Source organism: Egretta garzetta, unplaced genomic scaffold (genome assembly GCF_000687185.1).
Source record: "Egretta garzetta isolate BGI_Z169 unplaced genomic scaffold, ASM68718v1 scaffold16, whole genome shotgun sequence".
NCBI lineage: Eukaryota > Metazoa > Chordata > Aves > Pelecaniformes > Ardeidae > Egretta > Egretta garzetta.
Window position 1 is genome coordinate 1,586,141 of NW_009260022.1, and position 26,293 is coordinate 1,612,433.

General features: G+C 35.0%; 1 protein-coding gene across 1 annotated transcript in view; it reads right to left on the reverse strand.

The window, feature by feature from the left end:
* SCN3A (sodium voltage-gated channel alpha subunit 3) overlaps positions 1–26,293 on the reverse strand; it is a 59,394-nt gene that overhangs the window by 28,050 nt on the left and 5,051 nt on the right. Inside the window, 14 exon segments of the mRNA XM_009640744.2 lie at positions 2,887–3,372; positions 5,388–5,518; positions 5,521–5,650; positions 6,411–6,584; positions 9,444–9,682; positions 12,272–12,404; positions 14,222–14,569; positions 17,917–18,216; positions 21,053–21,259; positions 21,412–21,553; positions 22,428–22,491; positions 22,798–23,070; positions 23,926–24,017; positions 24,718–24,846. Coding sequence (XP_009639039.2) covers positions 2,887–3,372; positions 5,388–5,518; positions 5,521–5,650; positions 6,411–6,584; positions 9,444–9,682; positions 12,272–12,404; positions 14,222–14,569; positions 17,917–18,216; positions 21,053–21,259; positions 21,412–21,553; positions 22,428–22,491; positions 22,798–23,070; positions 23,926–24,017; positions 24,718–24,846 — 2,848 coding nt within the window.

The following is a 26,293-nucleotide window of genomic DNA, read 5'->3' on the forward strand; positions in this document are numbered from 1 at the left end:
AAATGATGGTGTACTGTTCTAGAGGGGTGACTTAACCCAATATACTCTTTATCTTTCTCAAAAGAAAATCAGAGGGCAGCAAAATTCAACAGTACTGTTGTCTTGGTGGGAGAAGATTGAGAATCTTCACAAAGTCCTGTCACACATCAGAACATCTGTTCGTATATTACCAAAGCAGCTTGATTTTTATACACACAATAAAAAAAAGCACTTTATCCTTTCCCTAAAGATCACCCAGAAGGAATGGAATAAGGAACCCAGAACACAAATACAATTAATATAGAACTTGCAATGTTCAGGGCACAGATAAGAAATTCCTGCCTTATTAGATACCATACACAATATGCACACTTGCACTGTATGAATACATGTCAAACAGTTAAAACACTGAACAGCTGTGTATGAGCAGAACTTGAGGGAAGCACTATTGCTCCAGTGATTATTATGTTCTGTGGAAATCTTGAGGCTCCACAGAGGTCCTAAACTTTACCTATCCCCATTGAACATTTCTCCACAAGTTCTCAATATAAACACCATCTGTCATTTACTGGTGGATTTCACAGTCACCTGAAATTTTCACTTTCAAATTGCTTATACAGGCTTTCAGATTTGGTTTCTCTTCCTGAAGAGATACGCATACATCTAAAGTCCATAAAAAAAGGCAAAATGCCTTTTGATTTATTATGGTCCTGAAACTTCAGGATGCCCTTAGAATAAAAAAGCATGATGCCTGAACCAAGCAAAGATGGGAATGAACAGAGCAATTGACTTGTGAAAGTCACCTTGAAATTGTATCATTTGAACTTCTCAGCACAATGAGGGCTTTTACTCCATTTTCTTAGGGTGTACTTAAATCCTATATTCACTTGGAAAGCAGAGGAGTTTCTGCCTTTGCACTGCATTTTGGTTTGCCCTCAGCTGTTCTGATAGAATATATGGCAGTACACCGTAAACTGAAGCATTCAATCTACCTTAAAGGAGAAGTGAACACATAATAGCTATTGGATGATGTTATTTAACTTACATCACTTCAGTGACATGCCTTATAGCACAGACCCACAAGCACTGTAGCAGAGGAAGTGACAAAGACTGCTGGGGGATCAGGAGCCAGGTTTGGATGGGAACTTCCCAAGTCAGCTCTGCTGCTGAGGCTAACATCTCACAGAACCACACATTTAGCATCTGCACAGCTTATAAACTTCCCAACTTCCTAATGTATATTACAAACTTTTTTAAAAGTAACATATTCAGGAAATTTTTAGGTATGTAACTTCATAAGGTGGAGTTACTAGGAAGTCACTCATTACTGTTTTTATCAAAACTAACCACAAGAAAAGCAGAAAATTTATGGTAAAATGTCATTTTAAAGAACATCAGAATATATCAAAAGACTTAGAAGACTTTGCTAGAGGTTCATTGGAAAAGACAATTAACTTCTATTAGATCAGCTTATGTGAAAAATACTTAACTCTCAGACCCAGAGTCACACCAAAAGGGTTTTTTTGATGCTAGTTGATCTCATAAATTATATCACTTTACACCTCCTGTATCTCTTCTATTCTTAAATTGTCACCAATAAGCACTACTACTATACTATCTCATACATCTGCATTGAAAATGTTTGTCTCATAACTGAGCAACTCAGATGACAGAATATCTTGCTCTTAGTCTTACAATTGTTATGCAGAGTAACCTTCTTTGCAGTTGCAAATAAACACACACTCTTCTATGTTCCTTTATGTTCTTTAGCAAAAAAAAACATGCTATGACTAACTGGATGATGGCTACCCATTAACATTATGTGGTATAGTTTGGTATTGCTGAGGAATACAGTATTATTTGCAAATAGGGCAGCTATACACCTATGATGCAGTTGTGAATGCAGTTGTGTATAGAAAAGCTTTCTTTATGGTAAACAAACCCTTTGTATTAATGAGTTGTCACAAAACATCATAGCTTCTCATCTAATTTGAAACATATTGATCCATGGTTCCAGATGCCTTAAACCTCATGGTTCCTACATTTCTAATGGCATTGGGTATAATTCTATTCTGCTAATGCATTTATTAGCTTCTGACTGATCATTACTCCAAGACACAAAGTTTTCCTTGAATACCATTATCACCTATTCATGATCACTTCTGGTATTTGAGACACATATTTTGAGGCACATGGATTCTGTTTTTTAGACCAACTTCTGTCTCTTTGAACAATAAGAATTGCATAAGGCTTTCAAGTAAACTGTCTCCACATGCATCTGTATCACAAGATTATCCTGCTTTCCAGGATAACCTGAGATACTGCTTTACCATGACATTGACTGGTATCTGGGTTACTTCAGTTCAGCCAGCCATAGTGTCTGAACCCAAAACCTGTACAAATATTACAAAACTTCTTAGATAATCCAGAATACATCACTGGTTTATGATGTCTCAGGGTTCATTTTGAGATCTACCTTAAGTATAGGAAAAAATATTTTTTCTCCACTTATATTTGATTGGGTATGCAAAGCTGTATAATATTGATTGTTCCTTCTACAATACTCTTATTCCATAATTCCTCATTGTATTAAAGGTACTACAGAAAGAATGCTTTATGAAATGTGTGCTAGTCCTAAAACCTCATAAGACTGTGAAAGAAATAATCATATTTAAAATTATACATCTTCAAATGCTAATAAACAGAGTATTAAAAATGTAAGCTAAGGACCTCCTAGTATACCATCACATAGGGTAATTTTTTTCTTGAATTGTAATTACATAAAACAATAAAATATAAAATATATTTACATGGGATAAGAAAGTTTTTAAACAATTCTAAATATCTAATTAAGAAATATGTAAATGCACGACCACAATTTAATTGTTGAGATACAAAAAATCATACCTGTTTGCTTTCTTCCATATCAGATTCACTGCTAAATTCTTCTGTATTTAAATTTTCAAAATCTGATTCTCCAACTGCAATTGGCACTGTCACAGTGAGACCTGGGTTGTTTATGAATGACATGTAATCATTTTCATCGATTACGTATTTTTCCACACTGCTGCCTGTGCCTACACCACTGGTGGTTCCATTTCCGTCTTTAAGATGATTCATATCTTTGCTTATTTCAACAGCAGTATGATTGGAAATGCAGCTGTCTTTCTTGTTGTTTAGCTCTTCAAGTGCTTTGATTTCCTCTAAAGCTTTCTGCTTTCTAATGAAGGCTTTTTGGATGAACTCCTGTATCTTTTTTTTAACATAATCTATTCCCTTCTGAATCCTTGCCACAGCAATCTGGAGATTGTTCATTTCATTATCATCATCGGTAGCAGCAAGGTTGTCTGAACTAAATGAGCTCAGCAGCAAGGCCAGAAATAGGTTCAATACCTAAAAGATGAGAGAATACAGCTGTATGGTAAACACATGCATATAAGAAGTGGGTATTTTTACAGGAAACTGCCGAATAGCACATGTTGTTTTGAAAAACAACATTTTAGACAACCATATAACACCTTAAATGACAAAAGATCTCCTTACTTGTTTTGATCAGTATTCACTCAGAAGATGAAAACAGACAAGCTAATACCTAAATATTTTAAACTTTTTATCTTTGTTTGAAGCAGCATGGTTGCTTAGACTCTAAAATAAAAAAAAAAGTTACAAAAATTCTAGCAATACACATTCATCAGAGGTTTGAAAGGCTTCTGTCTAAATCTCTTAAAATCACCGGGTATTTAAGTAGAATTAAAGAAGCATGATTTGTAAAATTAGATGGGTTTCTACGATGCTGATATTTTAGAAACTTATATCAGTTAATGCTATAATAACCTACTTATACTTTCTAACTACTCTTTGGAAGATTATACCATGAGACTGACTTTCTGCTAATTCTGGGCTTGTCTCAAATTCTGTAAAGCTTGTCATAAAAGGATAAAAGGACTATTTTAAAAGGAATTTTACACATTAATGTCTATTTTTTATAATAACATTATATTACTTGTAATTGGATTTTTTTCCTTTTTCACTTGGGAAAAACCAAAACTTTTGTTTGCTCTTATGTAGTAATTTAAAATAAAATTGAATTCTTTCATAAGCAGGTAACAATCTTAGCACTAGTATTGCCAGAGAACTGTGGTTTATTACCTCAGAATATTGTTGTTTTAATATAATCTTCTATAAACTGTAGCTATTTCACTAAAGCTTACATCCAATTAATCATTTCATACTTTCAGTCTGATATACCACCAGGCATCAAAAGTTGTCATGCTATGGCAAAATGGCGCAAATTAACTCCCCCATTGTTAAATGCGTTAGGTCTCTCATTTCTACTCTCTATTAATTTAAATCTGCAGACTTTTACCATTCCAGAAAAGAACCCTGAAGGCAAAAAGACACTTGCAAGAAAGAAGGCAATATGATTCTGAAAGAGTATTTCTACACTGAAGTTAATGTTAAAAAATATTAGAGCAGGTTACTGATCATAAATAACTTTCTGTGGCTCTGCACATTTCTGCTGATACCATGTCAAGTTTGCAAGATCATGTAAACCACTAGGATACAAACGTTTTGAATTCTATTTTATAAAGATGTAAATCATGTTAAAATATATCAGTAAAGGAAGAGAATTTTGACAGGTAATGAAATATAGTTTTTAGGCATATCTGAATGAACTACAAAGATTAACAGTAAAAGAAAATTAAAAAAAAGTAAAACTGAACATGGGGCATTCCAAATAGAATCCTGATTTCTAAGAAGTTCACACCAACTCCATATTTATTAATTGAACTTCTGGTATTTTAACTTGTCAGCTTGAATTAACATTTTTCTATTAAGGTCTCTCTTATAATTTTGAGTTAGAAGCTTTCAAACAGCTGGATGTCAAATCACTCTGTATTTCCTTTTTGTTTATTACACCTCAACAGGCCAAAAATTTCAGTACTTCAATTCAAGATATTCTATATAAGAGCTACATTATACTTTATTTTTAAGTCAGAACTATTACTGCTGGAATTAGCTGTAATTGGTGTAAGAAAGTCCATTAGATTTTTTTCTCCCAAGAAGCAGCTGCTCAGGAGCTCATGCAGCATAAGCTTTATTATTTCAAGAGTAGTTAAGAATTTAAACAGCACCTCTAGATTAGCTGCAGCACTCCCATGATAGGGTGTTTGATTTGACATTTTGGTATATTCATAATTTCCTGGACCCTTAGCGAGAGTACTTCAGTGTATGGAAATTAGTAAAAAGGGGGAGAAGGGAATCATCATATGTTTTTATCCAAAATCTAGCACATTCAGATTTACTTTTTAATTCTAAACAGAAGTATGACAAACATTCTCATGGCCTAGTTGTGAGTTATGTACATTTTGCATCAGGGTTAATGTTCAAAAATGTTCATCACATACCACTAGGTTTCCAATCACCATGACCAGCATGAAAACAATAAGGCACATGGTTTGGCCTGCAACCTCCATGCAGTCCCACATCGTTTCTATCCATTCTCCACACAACACTCGAAACACAATCAGGAAAGAGCAACCACAGCAAAAATGAACACAATGATGGCCAGCACCAGGGTCAGATTTCCCAGAGCCCCCACTGAGTTGCCAATGATCTTAATCAGCATATTCAGAGTTGGCCAAGATTTTGCTAACTTAAAAACTCGAAGCTGAAAAACAAAACCACAGAGGAATCATTAGTGTATGTATGAAATAGAAGTTAGATCCAAGCTGTTTAGCAGAGCATATAAGTTTCTGTAGATTAATTTGTTCTTCAGTAGGAACGTATTATTATTTTAATGGAAAGCAGGGAGCAAGGAGTATTTGCCCAAACTGCAGTGTCCAGCATTTCATTTTAGTGATGCACATAGAAAAAAAAAACATCAATTGTGTTTGTACCACATTTGGTCTTAATATTTTTAAACATCCACTTACGTATGATTACTGAACAATTCTTAAAGACATTTTAGAAATTTGTACTCTTTTCATCACCTTCACTACACCCTCTTTACTGGCTTGGTCCTGCATTTCCCTCAGCACCACATTAGGTCATCCAGGCTTAGTTAAAAGACAATTTTTGAAGCAATAATTCAATGCTGATACTATGATGTCCATTCAAATTATAAACACTAACTTAAAAATAGTATTCAGTAACCAAACTATGGTATGTGAAGTTGTGTACCATTGCAATTGGTGCTAATAAAGTAAGTCACTACTTCCTGATCTGTATATTAGGAAATTACCTAGGTTTTCAAGTAACGTGCTAACTATTAGTAATACAGACTTTTAAATTAGGTATATGTGGCAAATAATGTGAGCCATTTAAATATATAATTTATCTTTGCAATACTGATAATATATTACAGACATTAGCACATTTTTTCCAAGTGAGACAATTGCATGCAAATGTTTAATTATCAAGGTATTTACCAATCTGAATGACCGAAGAACAGATAATCCTTCAACATTTGCAAGACCAAGCTCCATTAAACTAAGGCTAACAATAATACCATCGAAAATATTCCAGCCTTCTTGGAAATAATAATAAGGGTCCATGGCAATTATCTTTAGTACCATTTCTGCTGTGAATATCCCAGTGAATACCTAAAACAAAATGGAATTAATTGGTTAAGTTTTTATGAGAAATTTATATATATGAGTAAATTTTTCTCATCCAGCTTGAGTTCTTATACCTGTTACTTGTACTGTTACTATAAAAACCAGCTGATTGTTATCTTCAAATGGCATCTTAAGTATTTCTAAACACTGAAAACTGGTAATTAAAACCAAATTACTAAATTACTGGAGGGCAGACGTTTGATAAACCTATAAAAATATATTCACCAGTCAGCAGCTCAGCTGCAGTTCATATTTGACTGAGATTTGCTGGATTATCCATCCAGCAGATGATGTGATATGATCTAGGGTTTTCAGTCCTGTTCCTAGAGGATAGTCCCAGTAAAGCAAAAGAAGACTTGACAGCAGGTTTTTTCCTTGCTCACAGTCTAAACAGAAGTGTTAGAAGAAACTCTTTAAGGTCAGACTCTCTGACGACAGGCTCTCTAAGGTCTCTCTTTCAGGTCAGAGTTAAAGAGCATGGGTGGAATAGACAGGGGAAGTTGGAGCTTCTTGCACTGGGCTTTTTGTGAGGATATAGAGGTTTCACACACAGCTACTATTCTGTGTGGGAACTATTTCCATTTGGGAAAAAGAACTTTGTGGTGATAATGTTCTTTGAAATATCTGGAGGTGCCAAATGTGAAATTATCAATGCTTCTTAGTGTTTTAAAGTCCAGAATGTAACCTGACAATTTCTTGCAATGAGTAGTGTCAGTCGTTTGTGCAGCATAATGAAGAAGTTTTGAAGCATAGTGCAAAACCACTGAAAACATATGAATATTCTGCACAACACTCAAAGGGTATGCTAGATGATCCAAAAGTCTACTCAAGTACACCAACATACTCTGCCATTGCCTTGTGATAGTTCTTTACCCAGCTTGTTCTCAGTCCTCCTACAATCAGTTTTATGGAAGCAAAGCTGAGTTTTTACAGCACTATATAACTACACTCATGATTACCCTTTAATCTAAGAAGATTAGGAGGTAGATATAAATGCTGTGGAAACATTCACCACTGTCAAAGTGTAAATAATAACATTTTTTAAAGTGTATACTTGTGAGAAACTAGAAATATAGCAAGAATCACTGTACTATTAAATTGGTATATGAGAGATGTTACCACATAGTCAGAAGAATGTAACAGGTATTGCTATGTGTGGTAGATAAAACACAACAAAGGAGATTATTTCATATTTGTCAAAATAATTGAAAAAAAAAGGCAATGAAAACCATTTTATTTTTAAATATATCCTTCACAAAATAACCCATTCCATTCACAAACTACTTTTTCTTGAACATAACTGCATCCCCAAATACACAAAAATACATTTTAACAGAAGTAAACTCAACTTTTCTTATAATTACTTAGGACTTTTGAATACTGAATAAATTTTAGTATTATGAAAATTATCATTGCATTTTAGAAGTATTTCTTCCTTCCCATTAAAATGCTACAGAAAAGGCAGAGTCATATTTGTCATATTTAATTTATCCTCAAACAGACCGTGATGTCACAAGCAAAGAGTAAATTAACATATTTTGAATGGAAATCACAAAATTAAGGTTAATAGATTAATACAGTGAGAAACAGAGAATTAAGGATACTGGATTGTTAGAAAGGTAGTTAAAATTATGACTGTTGCTAGCCTAGAGTAAAAAAAAAAACAACATATGAGATGGGAAAAGGCAGAAGACTTTGTAACTATAAATGGCTGGAGATAAATAATTATAACAATATGACAGACTAACATTTTAAAATACAATCTTATGTAATCTGTGATTAATATAAGAATATGCCAGCAATTAAATCTTTGTCCAGGAGAAAGGAAACTGTGTACACAAGAACACATAGGTAGTAAGTTCAATTTTACTTCTATTTTTAAGAAAAAGTAATAGAAGGATGTATTACCAGTACATATAAGGAAAATGTTTAGACTTTAAAACACACTCTGAGAAATCTATTACTGCTCCATTTAAATATTAGCAGCCTTTTCAAAACTAATCTTTTTGAGTGATTAGTTCAGGACACTTGGTTCGTTTTGATTTTCACAACTGCATGCTGTGTGAGTCAATCCAGACCTCTCCTGTGTAAACTATTGGTAGTTATGTGAGCTGGCAAAAAATTAAAAATTTATGAATCTTCTTCTGAAATAAATGTTTGCAATGTTCAGTCCTCTGCTTCCTAAGCATTATAAGCAAATGGAGAGAAACAGACAAGAACATTTAAGTGTTATGTCACATTTAGGTATCTGCTCAGGAAAGGATCAGGTTAAAATCAGGAAATGCATCACCAATAATCTTACAGATAGAAGGTGCTTTTTGTTAGAGAATAAATAATACTCTTCTAGTTTATTAAGTATTTTTTAGTTACCTAAAGTGGCAAGGACTTACTGCTAACAAGCTATATGCCTTTCTTGGAAATGTACTTTCACTGTAGTGTAACTGAAAAAAATGCAAAGAGAAATTCTGACATCTGAATATTTCATCAATTTCTTACAGAAGAAAAATATTTTCTGTGATGGAATATCAGTACCGTGGTAAAAGTTAAATACTCTACCGTAATATTTTAAAGAAAAAAACCAAGGTAGACCTCAAGAAATCTGACAATCTGGTGAAGACTGCACTTCCACACAGTTATTTCATTATAGTAATTAAAAAATAGATTCATGAAAGTTAAAGGCTCCAGCAAAAATCACTTTATCTATGAAAATCATATGTATAGTTTCTAAACTGATTATAGAAACAAACCTGGAATATAAACTTAAAACCAATGCAATGCATTTATGCATTTATTCTTTTAGAAAAGGGTATTTTTACACCAAGTAGTGCATGACAAACCACTTACCAGGTTCCCCACAGAAAGGACACTGCTAAACTGTTCTGTCATTGGGTAATGTTCCATGGCCATAAACAAAGTGTTTAAAACAATGCAAATAGTTATAGCAAGATCAACAAATGGATCCATCACAACTAAATTGACGACATGTTTTACTTTTAACCATGGACTCCAGCAATCCCAGATCAAGAAAGTATTTGCAAATCTGTACCAGCATGGTGGGCATTTCTGTCTGGATTCTTCAAGCTCTGAAAAAAAGCAGAAAAAAAAATAACAAATCATGAATACTCCAATTATATCCTCTTGAAGTTCTTGTTTGAAATACATAAAAAGATTAAATCACTCAAATAAACAGATCACACTAACGTGGGATTTTCCTCACCGATGTTTATCCATGCTAAAGTTAAGCATCTAATCTATTTAAGCTCCTCTACAACCAGCGGACAGTGAAGTTATCTCTAAAGAATGAATCATCTTAGACAGCCATCTAAAGAGAGGAATGTGCTTGTCTCTTTCCCGTGACCGTAGGGAGAGTCTAGACATTCAGTGTAGGTTAGTTGACTTGCTTACAGCAGATTTCTTAATTTTGTGTATTAAAAGTTAACATGACTCATCAGCAAACTTCATATAAGCTTCATAAAATACAAAATTTTTATGTTAATTATGTAACATGTACATATTTTGATTTGAGCTACTAAAAGTAGTTTATTTGCTAATATACCGAACCACAGATAAATGACTCAGCGTGCATACCTATCATTGCTTATTTGAATCAATATTTTTAATATACAAAATGCCTGTTTTCTTAGTTTAAAAATTCTCATTTAACTTTGTTTGAAAATGTCTTGTACAGTTGCAGTGTCTGTCAACTGAGAAACAGAACAACAATGTTAGTATTAGCAGAACAACTCTGTTCTCAATTAGAATCTTTGCAAACTATTTTTTTTTCCATTTCACTGTCAATATTGTCAAAGTTACAGAATACTAACTTCCACTGAGTTAATAATAGCAAGGATGAACGTCTAATGTGGTGGGATGTTTGAGGACAGCCCAGGAGGAAGATTGATATTTGCTTAAGTGAGAAATGCTTAGACTACAAAATATGTAAGAAACGGCCACAACAATTTCAATAAAATTTCTGCATAGCGGCATCAACCCAAATATGACATCTGCCAGTTTTCAGACATCCCTCAGAGCACAGGGAGGTCTCCATCATCATGTTACTTGTGGGTGATTTTGCTAAAATAGCAAACATGCTGGTTTACATTATTTGCTAATAAAGATTTAGTGCTAAATGCTACACTTTGAGGACCAGTGGATTGATTTTTGCTTCTAACATTGTCCTATATGGGTTGATTTATGGGAATTTAAAAGGCCAGTTGCCACAGCTCTCAAACTCATTGAAACTAACAAGCTCTCCCATTACATCAGGCTGTAGCCTCCAGGCAAAAAAGGGTATCGTAAGTAGCAAAAGTCTTCTAAACTCTTCATAAACCATAACAAAGACAGTGCTTCCAAAGGAATATATGGATTGGGAGGAATAACCACATTTCTGAACATGTGACTCAGAATGCTGACAGGTAGGACGGGACTGGCCTTGGACAAAAGTGGCCACTTATACTGGATACTGAGTTCGCACAGAAGACTCCATTGCTTGCACTTAGCAACTTCTGAAATAATGGAAACCAGACATGGATAGGAGGTGACTATCAGGACAACGTAGCTGACATTGACTTTTTTTTTCTGGAAGGACAAACTATTCAGCTGAGGAAGAGAGCAGCACCCTCTAAGGAGATATCCTCTCTACCTGTGAGGAGAACTAAGAATTGCATACCGAAAATCAAGAGGTACCAACAGTTCATGCTTGCACTAATGTAGGAAGGCTTACTAAAAAGCTGCATGTTTGTGAGAATGGTTTGTGAATACTTTTAGAAGAAAATAGGTGATATAAGCCTTATATTTCTGACTACAGTTAGTTTGGGACCTATTTGTTTATCTGAGAACAAAGGGCTTCAGAATTCACTTTAAAAATATATTTCAGTTCTGACTTAAAGTAATCTTAAGAACACTGTACATTTTTTTTTTGTAATTTCTTGTCCTTTTAGAATACTTGTTGTAGGACATACATACACAGGATTTGTCTGACTATAACAGCATTCACACTGTGTCAGTATCCAGTACATAGATCCTTTAAGCTTATAAAATATTTTAATGGCATATGTACGAAGTGTGAGTGTACTCGGTTTCCATTAAATAAGCAAAACAGTTCCAAAAATGTATGCTTTTTCACATAGTAAATATAGTATTCTTCTATCTTCGATATACTTACCTAAGAAAGTCTAAGGAATGCAGTTCATGTGCATTGGCATGTGTTGATTAGAGTTGGTTGTTTTCTTTAAAATTATCTTTTTCATTCCAATTTCCTATTGTCTATCCTTGGATTTTAAGTCTAAGGGAAATGGCTGTTCTAGCACATCACTGCCTTTATCATAGTAATTCCTGTGTATCTTAATCAATTTTTCCTGTTGATGGCTTATAGGAAGAAAATCTCTGTATTCTCTATTTGGGGTTCTGGCAATTCCCTAGCTATGATTATTTTGTCTCTGTTAGTCCACTCAACAGAGTGATATTTTGGAAGGCGTCATGAAAAATGAATGACTAAGCAGTTAGAATGTGTAAGTGATCTCAGAAATGCTCAAAAGCCTTTCATATCTGATGTTCAGAGATTTTACATATCCAGTTTTACATTTACAAAGGGAATTATGTAAATAATTGCTCTGCACATGTAGTTAGCAGAAGTTCACCGAACTGCCTGTCAGATAAAATGCAGCAAATACCTTCCATTGTATTTGTAAGTATGCTGGCTATACTCATTGCTCTTTGTCTTGCAGCAGAATCTTCCAGCATTTCCATGGAAATTTGATAAGAACTCAGTCTTCTTTTTCTTATTTCTGTTTCTGTAGTGGTGCCCTGTAAATGAAATCCTGAGGAATTAAACCATCCTTTCTGCAGCCAATTAACAATATGTATTGTATAAATATTGCAGTGATAATCAAAATCAGCTTTGTGCAGCATACTACTTTTCTTACACACTGAATATTTCTGTTCCTGTAGGAATTTCTTTGTTCTTTATTGAGTGGGAATTTTGTACAGTGCTACAAATAATCAACTGGGGGACACAATACCAAGGCAATGTGGGACCAAAGGTGTTCTCATTTAAATGACTGAGTGAACAAAATTTTTGCTAGGTATCTTCTTGCTGGGGATTATTATTATTCTTTCAAGAAAAAATGATCAAAGTTGAAACCTGTCACCTTAATTTCCAGCAGCTAGTCATGTTAAATAATTAAAGTGCAAGTACAGAAAGAAGTGAAGTATTATTTAAGAAAGTAACTTTGATCCAAGAAACATGAGTATAATTATAGGAATTAATTATCTCTCTAATACTATGTACTGCATTCCTAACCTGATAAGTGTGGTTGGAAAATTTTAGATGAGAAAATAATCACATCTTATTTAATATTTCTTCTACCTAATTTTCTCCCACCACAATGCTCATACAGAATTTGAAATATATTCTTGCAATGAATATGTAAGTCCTCCCTGTTTTGTATGGCTTCTAATTATCTTTTCAAAGCAATAATGCCCGGCTCTGATTTAAATGTGCCTAACATGTCACTACTCTGTAGTACGTAGGTGTCCTTACAGTTGCTTTGCTTTGCTTCTGGAGTGTGGCCTAGGAATCTAAACACAGGAGAGGGATTACAAAGTTCCTAAATCTTGGCTCCTACTCTACCACTGATTCTGTGATTCATGGAAACCACTCACTCTTTTTCTCATTATTCTGTCCCCATCCAGAAAAGGAATAAAAAAGCCCTCAGAAATCATAAGGGATTTCAAGGTTATCTTAGTGTGAAGATGAAAAACTATTTATGAGCGCTCACTAGTACTATTTCTTTAGAGAAGACTCTTGAGTAAATGGCTAAGTCTTTTTTTCAAGTGAATGCATTTCTGAAATAGAACTATATATGCATAACCTCTGAGGTAATCTGATTGAATTTCTGGTGTGAAAATCTATATCAAGACAAGAGAGAAACAAAAATTAAAAAAAAATGTGTAATAGTAGTAATGAAATCTCAATACCTATTCATCATTAAAATATTTTTCAGGTTAAATACCGTGCTATTATAGCCACCAAAATGCTATACTGAATCCATATTAAAATATTATGTATGAAAAACCTATCTTTTTAGAAAATTTGAAAGAACATCTTATCTTACAGAAGTCTGAGACTGAAATGCAATGTAATTGCAAAGGTATGTAGGAATTGTACCTATTTTTTCTCATTAAAGTTATGAGAAAAAAATCTTCAAGACAAATTCAGTAAGGGGTATTTCTATTAACTATCATGGGAGTAGTAAGTGCATTCTGCTTAAGTTTGCAGGTCTTTTCCTCTACATATTTCCAATTTATATCCTTAGTTATATACCAAATGTCTACCTTTGCTGATGAGGTGAAACTATATACAAATTGTCAAATTCAATTTACGTTTTTTTCTTGCTATGTGCAGATCTGTTGCTGAAGGCAAGAACATAATACTTTACTGAGGCTCAGACATAGGGCTTCTTTTTTTGAGGATTTTTTTTCCCTTATGTTTTGTCATTTAGAAACTACTGCAAGTTATTTCATATAGATCTAAGAAATGATAAGGCATGCAGAGGTTAGCAGTTAGAAAAAAATCTGTGCCTGAACAAAACTGTAATAATTACTGGTTTACTTATAATTACCTCTGGTATAAGTTGACCAGTAGGTGACGTTAGAGTTGAAGGCCCTCCAACCAAGGAAACTACTCCATTGCAATCCACAGTGCTGTGCATCTTCCCATTTACTGGAAGGGCTGGTACCATTCTAGATGACACACTCGCCTGACTAATATTACTGTTGCGCCGTTCTCCGTGACGATTTGGAACAAAGAGAGAATCTCTTCTGCTCTCATTGTCTTCAAGAGTGCTGTGCTCATCATCAGCAAAGTCATTTTCAGATCCTATATCCTTTGCACGACCTCTGAAACTGAAAATGCTTGTTTTGCTGTTGCGCCTTGGTGAGAACAGGGAACCACGAATGCTCAGCAAAGACTGTAAAAGATTTAAACCAAACCAAACCATAACAGCATTAGAACTGAAGTCCTATGTTCTTGGCTTTTCATATAATAAGTTACAGTGCTGGAGGAACGATAATCACTTTTTTCTTCAATAGCATCAGTGTGTCCATTAGGGGAATGTGCTCATTAGGGGACCTGAAGTAGAGGGGGGGAATTCTTTTTAAGGGTAATGTAGCAGGACTGAGGAAAAGTTGTGCAGAAGGCATAAGTAAGGCTGGACAGTTTTGAGCAAAGAGGGCTGGTTGAATTGGTATGGACCCATGTGTCCAGTGTGCTGGAGACAATTCTCAACATCGCTATCAAGGTTTTGCGGGTATTTGTCTTTTATTCCTTCTCCTATTAGAGGACAGAGCTAAAAGTCTTACTTTTCTTCCCTTCTTCATCTCCCAGATTCCTAGGGATAACAACTGATAACTCTCACTAATCATTGTTTTCTATTCCATTTGCTAGAGGCAGAAGTGGTCTTGATTTTGGTATTAAATTCAGTCTAAGTTGATGTAAAGAACTTGCCTGCCCTCTTCACAGTAGGCTCAAAAGTGTGGGAACAACATACTCAGTACTCTAAAACTAGAAGACAAAGGCAACAGCTTGGGGAAGCTCTGGAAGTACAGTGTGAACATGACTAGTAGCACTCTTGGGCATAGCACTCTGGGGGCTATAGCAGGCTGCACACCTACCAGAAGGTACCACTTGGCCATCCGGCAGCTCAGAGCAAGCATTCACCAGGGACACAGCTACCTAAAGATATCCTCTTACAAATGAGAAAAATAAATCAGTGGTTGTTGGTAATTCATCTTTTAATTACAGTAGAAGCTGGTTAATGGAATGTTCTTCTCCCTTGCTACATATTTTATTAACAGCATTCATGAATAAATAAAATGAATACTAACTGTGGAAAAAAGGAACCTTGCATTAAGATGTCTTCAATTCTGCATTTGTACAAATCTTCACATCTTGATACATCAAAACCTGGTTTGAGATGATTCTCAATTTTTCTCTAGTTTTGCAGGTGGAAAGTGCTCATATGTAATAGCAGTGGGTTTTTATCCCAGGATAATTAAAGTGAAAGTGAAAACTGCACTCTAATGTATAAGCTGATATTAATACTGTGAAAACCAAACACTGAATATATACGTATATCAATGCATATGAATACTCAGATTTATAGATACACACACATAATGTGTGTGCCGAACTGGTAGTACTGCCTATTATAAAGGCTGGCAGGTGTTTACCATTATGAGATGCATTTTTTTCCGCTCTTACAGCTATACCAAATTTTAATAATTTGGGCTGAAATTTTCTATGCTGGCTGTCAGCCTCAGGCTGAGTTACTTGAAGAATATCAGCCAAATGGTTTTGCTAACCCATTTATGTAAACTTGGCTGGAGAAAAAGTGCTGCTTTGCTTATGCTGAAAGATAATTTTATCTAAAAAAAAGCTCTAGCTGCTATAGAGCATGACACTGAATTCTGACAAACTAATTACCGCACCCTTTGTACATTTCTTTGTAAATGTATTTGGCCAACCTACAGTCCTTCAAAAAATCACATGCTCACTAGGTTTTGTCTGACTACCGCTGCTACCCTTGGTTTTTTAGAGAATGTTTCCATGGCTGCTATGTTTTGTTTGTAGTTCAATCTTTCCAATATGTGTTATCATGCTCTGAGCACAGCTAAATGGATCAGGCCCCTGAGGGATCTGGGAGGAGTAATGCCTGCTCTGCAAGTCCCTGCTGGATTGAGGCAAAAGATAGATATAAGCCAAAATGGCTGCAATTCTAACACATGTAGAGGCATATATGTATGTGTCTACATGCTCCTGGGAAGTAGGGTTTGAAAGGAAGGCTTGGCTTTTCTTGGAGGCTGCATCATTCATTTGCACATGGAATATTGTGTCCAAGGACAGTACCTCTACAGGGGCCGACTGGGCAGATTATCTCCCCTTACCATTCTACTGTGTTGTTTCACGCTCTGCCACCCTGTTTCACCAGGGAGCTAAATGCATGGCTAACAAGACAAACCAGCCCTTCCTTTACCAGTTCTACTGCCCGTAATCCTACCACTCTTGTGGCAGCTTGGGTTTATTTCAGTTATATGCAATGCATTTTTACAACTGCAAAAACGATTACCAAGACAGTCTTTATTTAATAAATTATCCTCAATTACATTATTTGCTTGATACAAGTCTCTTTGTATTTTAAAATTTTAAATTAATTAAAAAAAATATGCTGCATAATTCATGACATCTCAAGATGGGCTGTTTCCTGTCTGTTGCACCATTTCCTTCTTTTCTTTCAAATCAAAGACATATATAATATTTGTTTTCACGTGATTTTAATGAATTTTAATTATTTATTCTGCAACATGAATTCACGTTTAATTTGAATGTTACTGAAATGCCTTGCTTTCCTAAGGCTCTTAAGTTTCTGTGGAAGTTTCACAGTTCTTCGTGACAGTTGACAAGATGAAAGCTTTCTGAGAGTTTCAGAGTATGAACAAATATATCAACAATGTTTTACTGTGTGTTAATAAGGCTACAGAAAGTTTATTATCTATGGAATCTCTTTGTCTCAAATTCTCCTGTCCTTAGTATACATGCTTCTGTATCATATATTTTTTCTGTGCACCAAAAAATGTACTTAATATAAACATAATTTATTCCTTAATCAGTCTCTTCACCAGAAGTATATAAAAGAGCATCAGTGAATTGAGACTCGACAATGGAGAGGCCTATTACCAACTAGTTAAAGCACAGGACGAGCTGTCAGAAATTCCTTTTTGCTCAGACTTTGTCAGTGACTCTTTAGTGTGTTCAAGTCACCTTCCTCACCTATGAGGTACAGGCACTTATATATATATAAATATAAGTGGGGCAGGAATGTGCAGTCTAAGATGAGATCTTTGGCCACACCTCCTTTGTATCAGCCTGACTCAAAGCCCATTCCAATTAATGAAAGGTTTTTTGGAGCAGCTTTGGCCCAAAACTAATAGTACATGTTATTAGACTGGAAATACGCTTCTACAATATTACTCAAGGGAGTTGAGATAGATTTAATAATTTGTTTTTCTTACATTTTATTTATTTCTTACCCAGAGAACAATCTGGTCATTCTTCTTAATTAAAATAAACATTACTTCACTTCCTTAGAAATGCAAATGTATCTTTTTGAGACACGGCATCATCCCTTATACTTGACTAATTACTGAGGTTTTGTCTCAAATTAAGCTTTCCTCCTCTCAGTGCATATATTTCAGTGTCAAGTATGTCTGCCACTGAATCCTGTATTTTATATGAGATATTTTTAAAAGAATGCTGTACCTGGTGAGGAGAGGTGAACCTTTTTTCATATGTCAGTTGACTTCCTTCTGTGGAGAAGCGGAAACTTTTCCTTCTGATGCTGTCTTCTGACTCGGACTTGGGGAACTTATCGGTATCTCCTTTGTCCTCTGCTTCAGACAATTCTTTCTGTCTTCTTTTTTTCCTTCTGTTTCTTCTTTCTTTAGCACTTTTTGAGCTCAACTTTGATGCTTCTGAAGAACTTTCCAAGAGTTCTCCTAATCCCCCTACACCACTGAAATCTCTCGATGCAACTGATGCTGCTGCTACTGCTGCTGTTGCCTGTCAGGTTACAAAGCAAGGTACTCTTAGTCAGCTAAAAATGAACCATTTTATAGGCTTTTTTCAACTGTTTTTATCATCACTGTGGTAATACTGCTGGTTGTAAATACTTGAGTATGCAAACATACACAAACAAATTGAACTGAAGATAAACTTGAGTTTTATAGCTCCTTATTGTTAGGCTACTTGAAGCATCAACTTCAGCAGTAAAATAGCATCACTATTCCTTAAACACTTGCTGCACAAGACATTGGTCTAAAATTAAGTTAGTCAGAAAATTATAAACATGGTGCTTTTTCCTGTATTTCAGACCTGCTTCACCATTTTCTCTTGAGAAAAGCCCACATCGTGCTCTAATTTGGTTGATCCCTTCTGAGTCCTTACAGACAAAACTAATCCCTAAGATCCACCATATGAATTAATGTATCATAAACCAACTAGCAGCCTGCAAGTAGTTGAATCCAGCCTTTCTTCACTGACTTCACAGCAAGGACACTCCCTTCACTTTCCTTCTACCTTCACTGGCAACAGGCACACGCTCTAGACATGTTTTCAAACCCTACGTCCCTCTTCATTTTTCCTCTCCTACATTTCCCACTGTAACAGCACTCTAGGTCTTTGTTATAGATACACAAAGGTACATTTATTGCCTGTTGCTGCTGTGGCCAGAGAGAAGAAAAAGTTTAGGTTTCTTCTCTGATAGAAAGATGACTTATTGGAGCAAGGAGCCATCCCAAAACTCAGGACCAGTACCTTCAACTACAGTTGTCAGCCTACCTGATTTGGTCTACTAGGGAAACTGGTTCTTTTAGTCATCAAATAAAAGAAGAACTGAGAATGTATTCAGTACTCTTCCTAGAAAGAACTGTCTGGGAGATAGCTATGACCTTCTGCAGTGGAAAATAGGTTTGGGAAGATGACAGGCTGCTGTGAGCTTACAAAAAAGGGTTGTGTGATAAATGGCAAGAGACTAGGGTTATATAGCAAAGATGCCTATTAATTATCTGGCAAAACATATTATATTCCATGCCAAGTATTTCAGGAATTGAGATACCTCTCTACAGCAGGAAAAGATAGTCTGAAAGCTCATAGTATGAATTAATGGCTTTCTGTGCCACAATATACAACCCATATTATTTAGGTTTACTTGATACAGACTTTTTCTGCTAAATGAAGTATTAAAAGGATTTTGAAGTGTTTATCAATTAAAAAAAGTGATACTCAAAATTTTGTCATACTGGTTTCAGAATATCATCCTTCAAATGCTCTAACAGAAAAAACGCAGCAGGTGCTGCCTGTAGATCACCCATCTACTTCATTACACTAACACCAAAGGTCAAACAAGCAGAGCAATCCAAAGACTGCCACAATGGCTTAGGTTTGTGGATGAATAGGTTCAGTGTCAAGGGAGTGAAGAGATGGGTCCCACATTCATTTCCATCTCAGCAACCAATTCAGCAGCTCAGTGATCCACCTTGTAATGCATACTTTCTGCTGATATTTTCACAGACAAAAGTGTTCTTGACTGTAATACTGCTTTTCTTATAAAGAATTGAGTGGTTTAAAAAAGTAATGAATGTCCAGGGTCTCTGTCCAACCTGCCTTGTAGTCTATGTTTCTTATGGTTCTATTTTTCTTCCTAATTCTGGATCAGCTTCATCTCTGTCCCCAATCTCAAACACACAAACATGTAGATGAACGTCCTGATATCTTTTGATATAATGTGATTTAGTGTCTTTCATGGATGAAAATACCAGTTTTTATAAAAAAAAAACAAACCCTCTTTGCTGACATTCAACTGTTTCTTAATTTGAATTTTGCAGGATTCTGCTTTTTATTTAGCGATTTGGAAGTGATAAGGTTTAATAACTAAAATAGAGATATGCTAATTAGATCTCACAGGTCATGCATAAAGCTTTCTTTTCAAGAAAAGGAGTTTCACTTTCTAGTAGCACTTTACAGAATTATTCTAACTTACTGAAAGTAGCTGCAAAATACTACCAAAACTATAGTTGCATAGAATATTCTCATTTTCTAGCATTTTATAAACATTGTCCTGTTGAAAATGACTATATGCCAGATGAAAAGCAGTAGAAAATCAATCCAGAAATTAGACAGATGTCTGACTTGGAGAGCTTCATGTATTTTACATTCAGATAAGAAACCTCACACAGAAGTCTCTAGGAAAATGTCTTTTTCTAATAAAACTTTAAATAATTTTCTTCTTCTCTTTTCAAAGAAAACAGATTACTTTAAAAGTATTCTGAATTAATACCTTTGATATAAATATTGCCTGTCTGTTCTATGGATATGTAAACTTCTGATTGACTTCAGTATGCTTGAATTAGGGATATGCTTAAATACCTTGGTGGGTAGAAACCTAAAAGAACACTGATTACAATCCTTCTCTCTATTTTCTGAATATTGGGGAAGAACTATTAAGTACAGGAAGCTTGGAAATTCTCACTTAGACCGTAAACCAGAAATAATGTCCCTAGACTTTTTTCATGCTGTTCATAAGACCTGTAAGACAAAAGCATCATGAACTATGACTACTTGAAGTCGTGTTTCTAGGACACTCTTATCACAAATATTTGACTTTTACAGTCATTTGGTGAAATTAGTAGCATTCTTTTCTGTACCGTTAGGTTACTTGTTTGCTATTTGGTTAGTTCCTGATTTTCATTGTCTATTTCCACTTTTATAACTTGCTTGGTAAACAAGACTTTTTTCTTCCTGAAATTCATGGCACAATTTATACATGTTTAATTCACAGAAGGTTATTATCCTTGCCTTAAGAATAAGGCAGTTCAGTAAGTACAATTTCCATCATTACCTGTGCTTCTTCTTGTTGCTTCTTCAGTTGTTCCAGCATCTGTTGAAATTCTGCCTCTTTCTGCTCTGCTTCTTCCATGGTCGCTTGATTCTGTTCTTCGTAGGCCATGGCGACCACAGCCAGGATCAAGTTGATCAGGTAGAAAGAGCCCAGAAAAATCACCAGAACAAAAAATATCATGTATGTCTTCCCAGCAGCACGCAGTGTCTAGGGAGTAGAAAGCATATCTATATATTATTCCACCACTTATCCTTGTTACTGCAGCAGCATTATGCTTTCAGCTCATGTACAAATAAGCCGATTTATATAATTTTGTATGTCACCTACAGTTTACTTTTTATGTCATAAAAATTTCTTACCAACTGATACAGGTTTTCCCAGAAGTCCTGAGTCATTAGCCGAAAGAGTGACAAAAAAGCCCAGCTGAAAGTGTCAAAACTTGTGTAACCATAGTTGGGGTTTCTGCCAGCTTTCACACATATATATCCCTCTGGACACTGCCTATGTGAAAACCAAACAGGAGGTACTTAGTCATAACTTTTATTTCCTTCAAGAACATATTTGTTATCTTTAGGAATAATATGCATTATTTTTCCACAGAAAATCCATGAATTGCAATTAAATTAATTCAGAAAAAAAATTTCTAAGAAATTAATAGGAGTAAATGAAAGATACCCTTTCCATCCATTCACTGGTTGAAATGACCTAAATATTTAAATTCTCCTCAGTCACATTTTGCAAATAGAATCTTTATTCCGGATGAATAATTTCCTGGCAGAAATAGTTGCTAAAATGTTGTTAAGATTACAGACAGATTAAACAATATTATTAACTAAAACCAATTGCACTGTTAGGGATCTCCCACATAATACTGAGGGGTTTTTTTAATAAGCTTCTTCACTGTTACCAGCTAGGTATCAGAGTTCAGCTAACAGTTCTAGGGTCATAACTGGAAACATGTGTATGGCAGAATTTTCCAGTAATGAAAGAGTTAGGCTTGAAAATAAAGATTGCCTTGAACTATGAAGTTACTACTGTGCTTTCTTAGTATTTTACATATTCTGTTTCTCAGTCCTAACCTTTGCTTACGTCCTGTTTTCTTCAATCAGTAATCTCCAAAATAGACTTTACAAGAGTTCAGATTTTATCATTAACACCAACATCATTTTCCAGTCAAGCAGGAAGAAAGGCTGTTAATGAGGATTTTGTTTAGCCAGAGAGTAAAGTAGTTTGACTGAAGTAAGAAATCATTGTTTAGCAGCAAAACTCTAAGTTCTGTAACACAGTTAAATATGGAGTTGCAACTGCTACAGATAGGTTTCATGTTATTACTTTTTCTACAGAATATAACAGAGAATTTTTGAAAGGGTCTTACCCTGCATCAGAGCTGTTACCACAAAGTAGGGCATCTCTTTGTCCTTCCAAGATGTAAAAATGAGCTGTGTAGAAAGCATTGGAAATATATGTGATTAAATCAAATCAACCTGAAAGTACTACAAAGTAAATTAAAAATAATTTTTAACAAAATCAAAGTGGCTAGCTGCTGATCATTTTATAGTTTGTTTAGGAAGCTTTGTGGCTACTGTACTTGTTTACTGTAGGTATTTAATCTCTGTCAGTTAGTGTCTGTAAGCAGTTCTACAAAAGGCAGAAATATAAACCATTCAATATTCTTTGTTTGATCACAAATAGTTACATAGTATAGCCATAAATATATTAAAAATAGTTATATCTGTCATTCTTACTTTCATCCTCAATGTAATCCTTCCAGTTAAACATGCTCACTGTCAGATTAACAAATGTACCATTTTCATCCATTGTGCTATTAAAGTAGGAAATAACAGTTGTTTCAAAAGTAGAATTGTCTGGAGGCCACTGCAGGCATTTATTCCTCAAGTTGCCCATGAACAGCTGCAGCCCTATTAGTGCAAATACACTCAGACAAAACACAGTCAGGATCATAACATCTGAGAGCTTCTTCACAGACTGAATTAGGGCTCCTACAATAGTCTTTAGGCCTGCGAAGAGAAAAGATCCATAGATTTATCAAAGAGTACCTTTGCCCTTCCCACATAATTAAGATGTCATGCAGACACTTAAAGGAAATTATTTTTTATTTCTCAAAAAGTAAAGCTTCATGAGCAGCCTCAGAGCTTGTGAAGATGAATGAAAGAAAAAGATTATTTTTATGAATATGCAATGTACATATATTCCAATAAACTGAACACATAATGTTATTCTCAAGCAGGAAATTTTATCAATCATGCTTTCCTTTTATAGATTTGATTTTGTTTCTTAACTTGTCTCTGCATTTAATATTCTGCCAATAATTAATTTTCCAGTTAATTTTAAAAATGACTTCATAACAGTATGAAGATAGTATGAGATAGAATTGCAAGTCATTTTGAGCAAAAAAAATCATTTGTGTTTGATAAATTTTCCTGTGCAATATTTTTCTCCTTTTTGGTAGCTTTTTTGTTGTTACTTGGTTGTCTTTAAGACTAACATCAATTTTAAGTGGCAAAATAAAGGAAAAAATTAAAAATCAAGAAAGCCATAGCGCTAAAGCTTTTTTAATGTAAAAGAGACAACTTCTCATAATAAAATGCAGAAAAACAAAGCAAAATAACCCATAGGCCTCATACTTTTCATGCAAGAATCTGTTAAACTCAAAGGCTGATTTTGCAAAATAAAAGAAGCTAATGCTGAAAAGGCAAAGAATCATAATCCAGGCTTATGATCCATGCCTTTTTTTTTTTTTTTTTTTTTTTTTTTTGCAACACGAGCAGCAGACAGCAAGACTTATGCTCAAAAGAAGTGAATTCAACTTCAATGGAACGAAAGTCAGCCTCGGTGTTTAACCTCGCTCTCACCTGGAATGACTGATATTGTTTTCAAAGCTCGGAGAACTCTGAATGTTCTCAACGCTGAGACATTGCCCAGGTCCACAAACTCTGTCACATATCTGTAATAGGGGAGTTCACACACAAACACAATGACAGCACACAAATAACAATTGGAGTTACAAGGGGCCTAACACCTTACACCAACTACTTCTTACCTGGGATTACAGAAATAGTTTTCAAAGCTCTCAATACTCTGAAAGTTCGAAGAGCTGAAACATTGCCTAGGTTTACAAATTCTGTTACATACCTGTAGGATTAAATCACAGTTATTCAGAATTGAGGCAGAGCTTATACTAATTATGTGGGTCTTCAAAACCTCTGTGGCAATATTAGCAATCATGCTTCAAAATTTACCTGTCTCTTCAGTACACCTCGCTTTTATAATTATTTATTTTCATCAATTTTGCTTAAATTTCATTGAAGTGAAACTCACTGATTTGTATTTGAACAGCTAATTAAACTAATTATCTTGTAATAGGATGGTGACATGAAGTCAAAGGGATAGCTTCCATTCTGGTGAGCCGAAAAATATAGGACATGAAATTAGTGTCCCTCAGCAGTAATTACACTAGTGGCTGACACTTGGTGCTGGCTTCTGCCATATCTTACTTTGATTTATGAGTACTAAAATGTGTGATACAGTGTCTATACCGCACAGGTTGCAGAAAAATAAATACTTTTAAATCAACACATTTATTATAATAATATTTGCCACTAATTTCATGCCCTAAAAGCTTAAAAAGTTCTTGAACCACTTACGCCATTAAAATGACACTGAAGTCAAGCCAGTTCCATGGGTCTCGCAGAAAAGTAAAGCCTTCTAAGCAGAAGCCCCTTGCAAGAATTTTGATAAGTGATTCAAAGGTATAAATTCCAGTGAAGGTATACCTGAAAACCATCAAAGCAGGAATAATGGATTTTTGCATACTTGTGCTTATAGACGGTACCATTCTTTAGTAAAGATGACTTACAAGACAAGAAAAGAAAAAGTATTTAGAAGTGAAAGGAGGAAATCATTAACTTAACTTGCCCCAAACAGTTAAGAATGCAATCGTTGCTCAGTAGGTGAAATTTGAATCTGACATATATATGTACTATTCATTTTCTAAAAGGTTGATTTAATCTCAGCTTTTGTGCTTGCCAATAATTTCAAACTCTAGTATTTATGATACATTTCAGGCTTTGATATTTATATGTACATTCTCTGGCAGTCACAGGGCTGTCTTTGCTTGCATTCACACATCAGGTAGATGTCTAATTGTTGCAAAAAATGAAGAATTTTTTAATTTCAAAATCAGAGCATTTTGTGAAAATCAGTTCTGGATAATAACTATACTGATGCCTATAATACAGGTTTATTTCATAAATAATCATTAAATATAAGAAAGCATGCCCAGACTGTTATTCTTGAAGATGTGGAGCATGATTACCAATTTACCTGGTGTGGGAACAACTATTCATTTATAGTTAGTTATAACCAGCATAATGCAGGGACTTCCTGAGACCCGTGTGGGTCTGTGCAGACCTCCAGAATAAAGAAAATCTACCTACAGACCCTACTGCTCTCCTTTCAGACTCTCAGCAACCCTAACAAGCCATAGTCACTGTTGAGCATACTGGGAATGGGTGAATATTAGTGCAGTTTCTAAATACAGCATTCAGAGTAAGATTCTCTAATGCAGTGAAAAAATAAATATAAATCAATAATGGCCATTGGAGAACGTGAGGGAATGAAAGAAACCACAGAAGGTTAGAAATAGGTTTTTCATGAGTAGAATTATTTCAAAGAAAAACATAAGATTTCAAAGGGAAACGCGTATCTGTATTTTGCTAGAGAACAAACATGGATGTCTAACCACAAACAAGAAAGAGAAACAGAGCTACTTTGTCATTTCCTTAGTTCTGTGACCTCTTCATTACTACTTCATAGGTAAGGCCCTTTCCTCAGGGGTTGAGCTTCCTGTGGTTTGGGTGCTGTGTGTGCTTGCTGTGGCTGGTGCTTGTGAGTTCACATCAGTGAGCCACAATGAATGTCCCACTGCGCTAAGATCATGGATACTCAAGGAATATATGGCTGGCCTCACCCATGACATGCAACAATTTTACACGCACATTTGAAATTCTGGAGCTCCTTTTCCAATTTACAGCTCAGAACACCCAAGGACAAGAGCTCATGTTCATACTTCACAGTAGAACTTCAGATGTTCCTCAGACATAATTTTAAAGAATAAGGCATTACTCTTAACCGTTTAAATTATTCAGGAAGAAACCAGGAAGATACTGATAATCCCATGAAATCTGATTCTTCATGACTCTGCTAAAGCCCATTCTGACA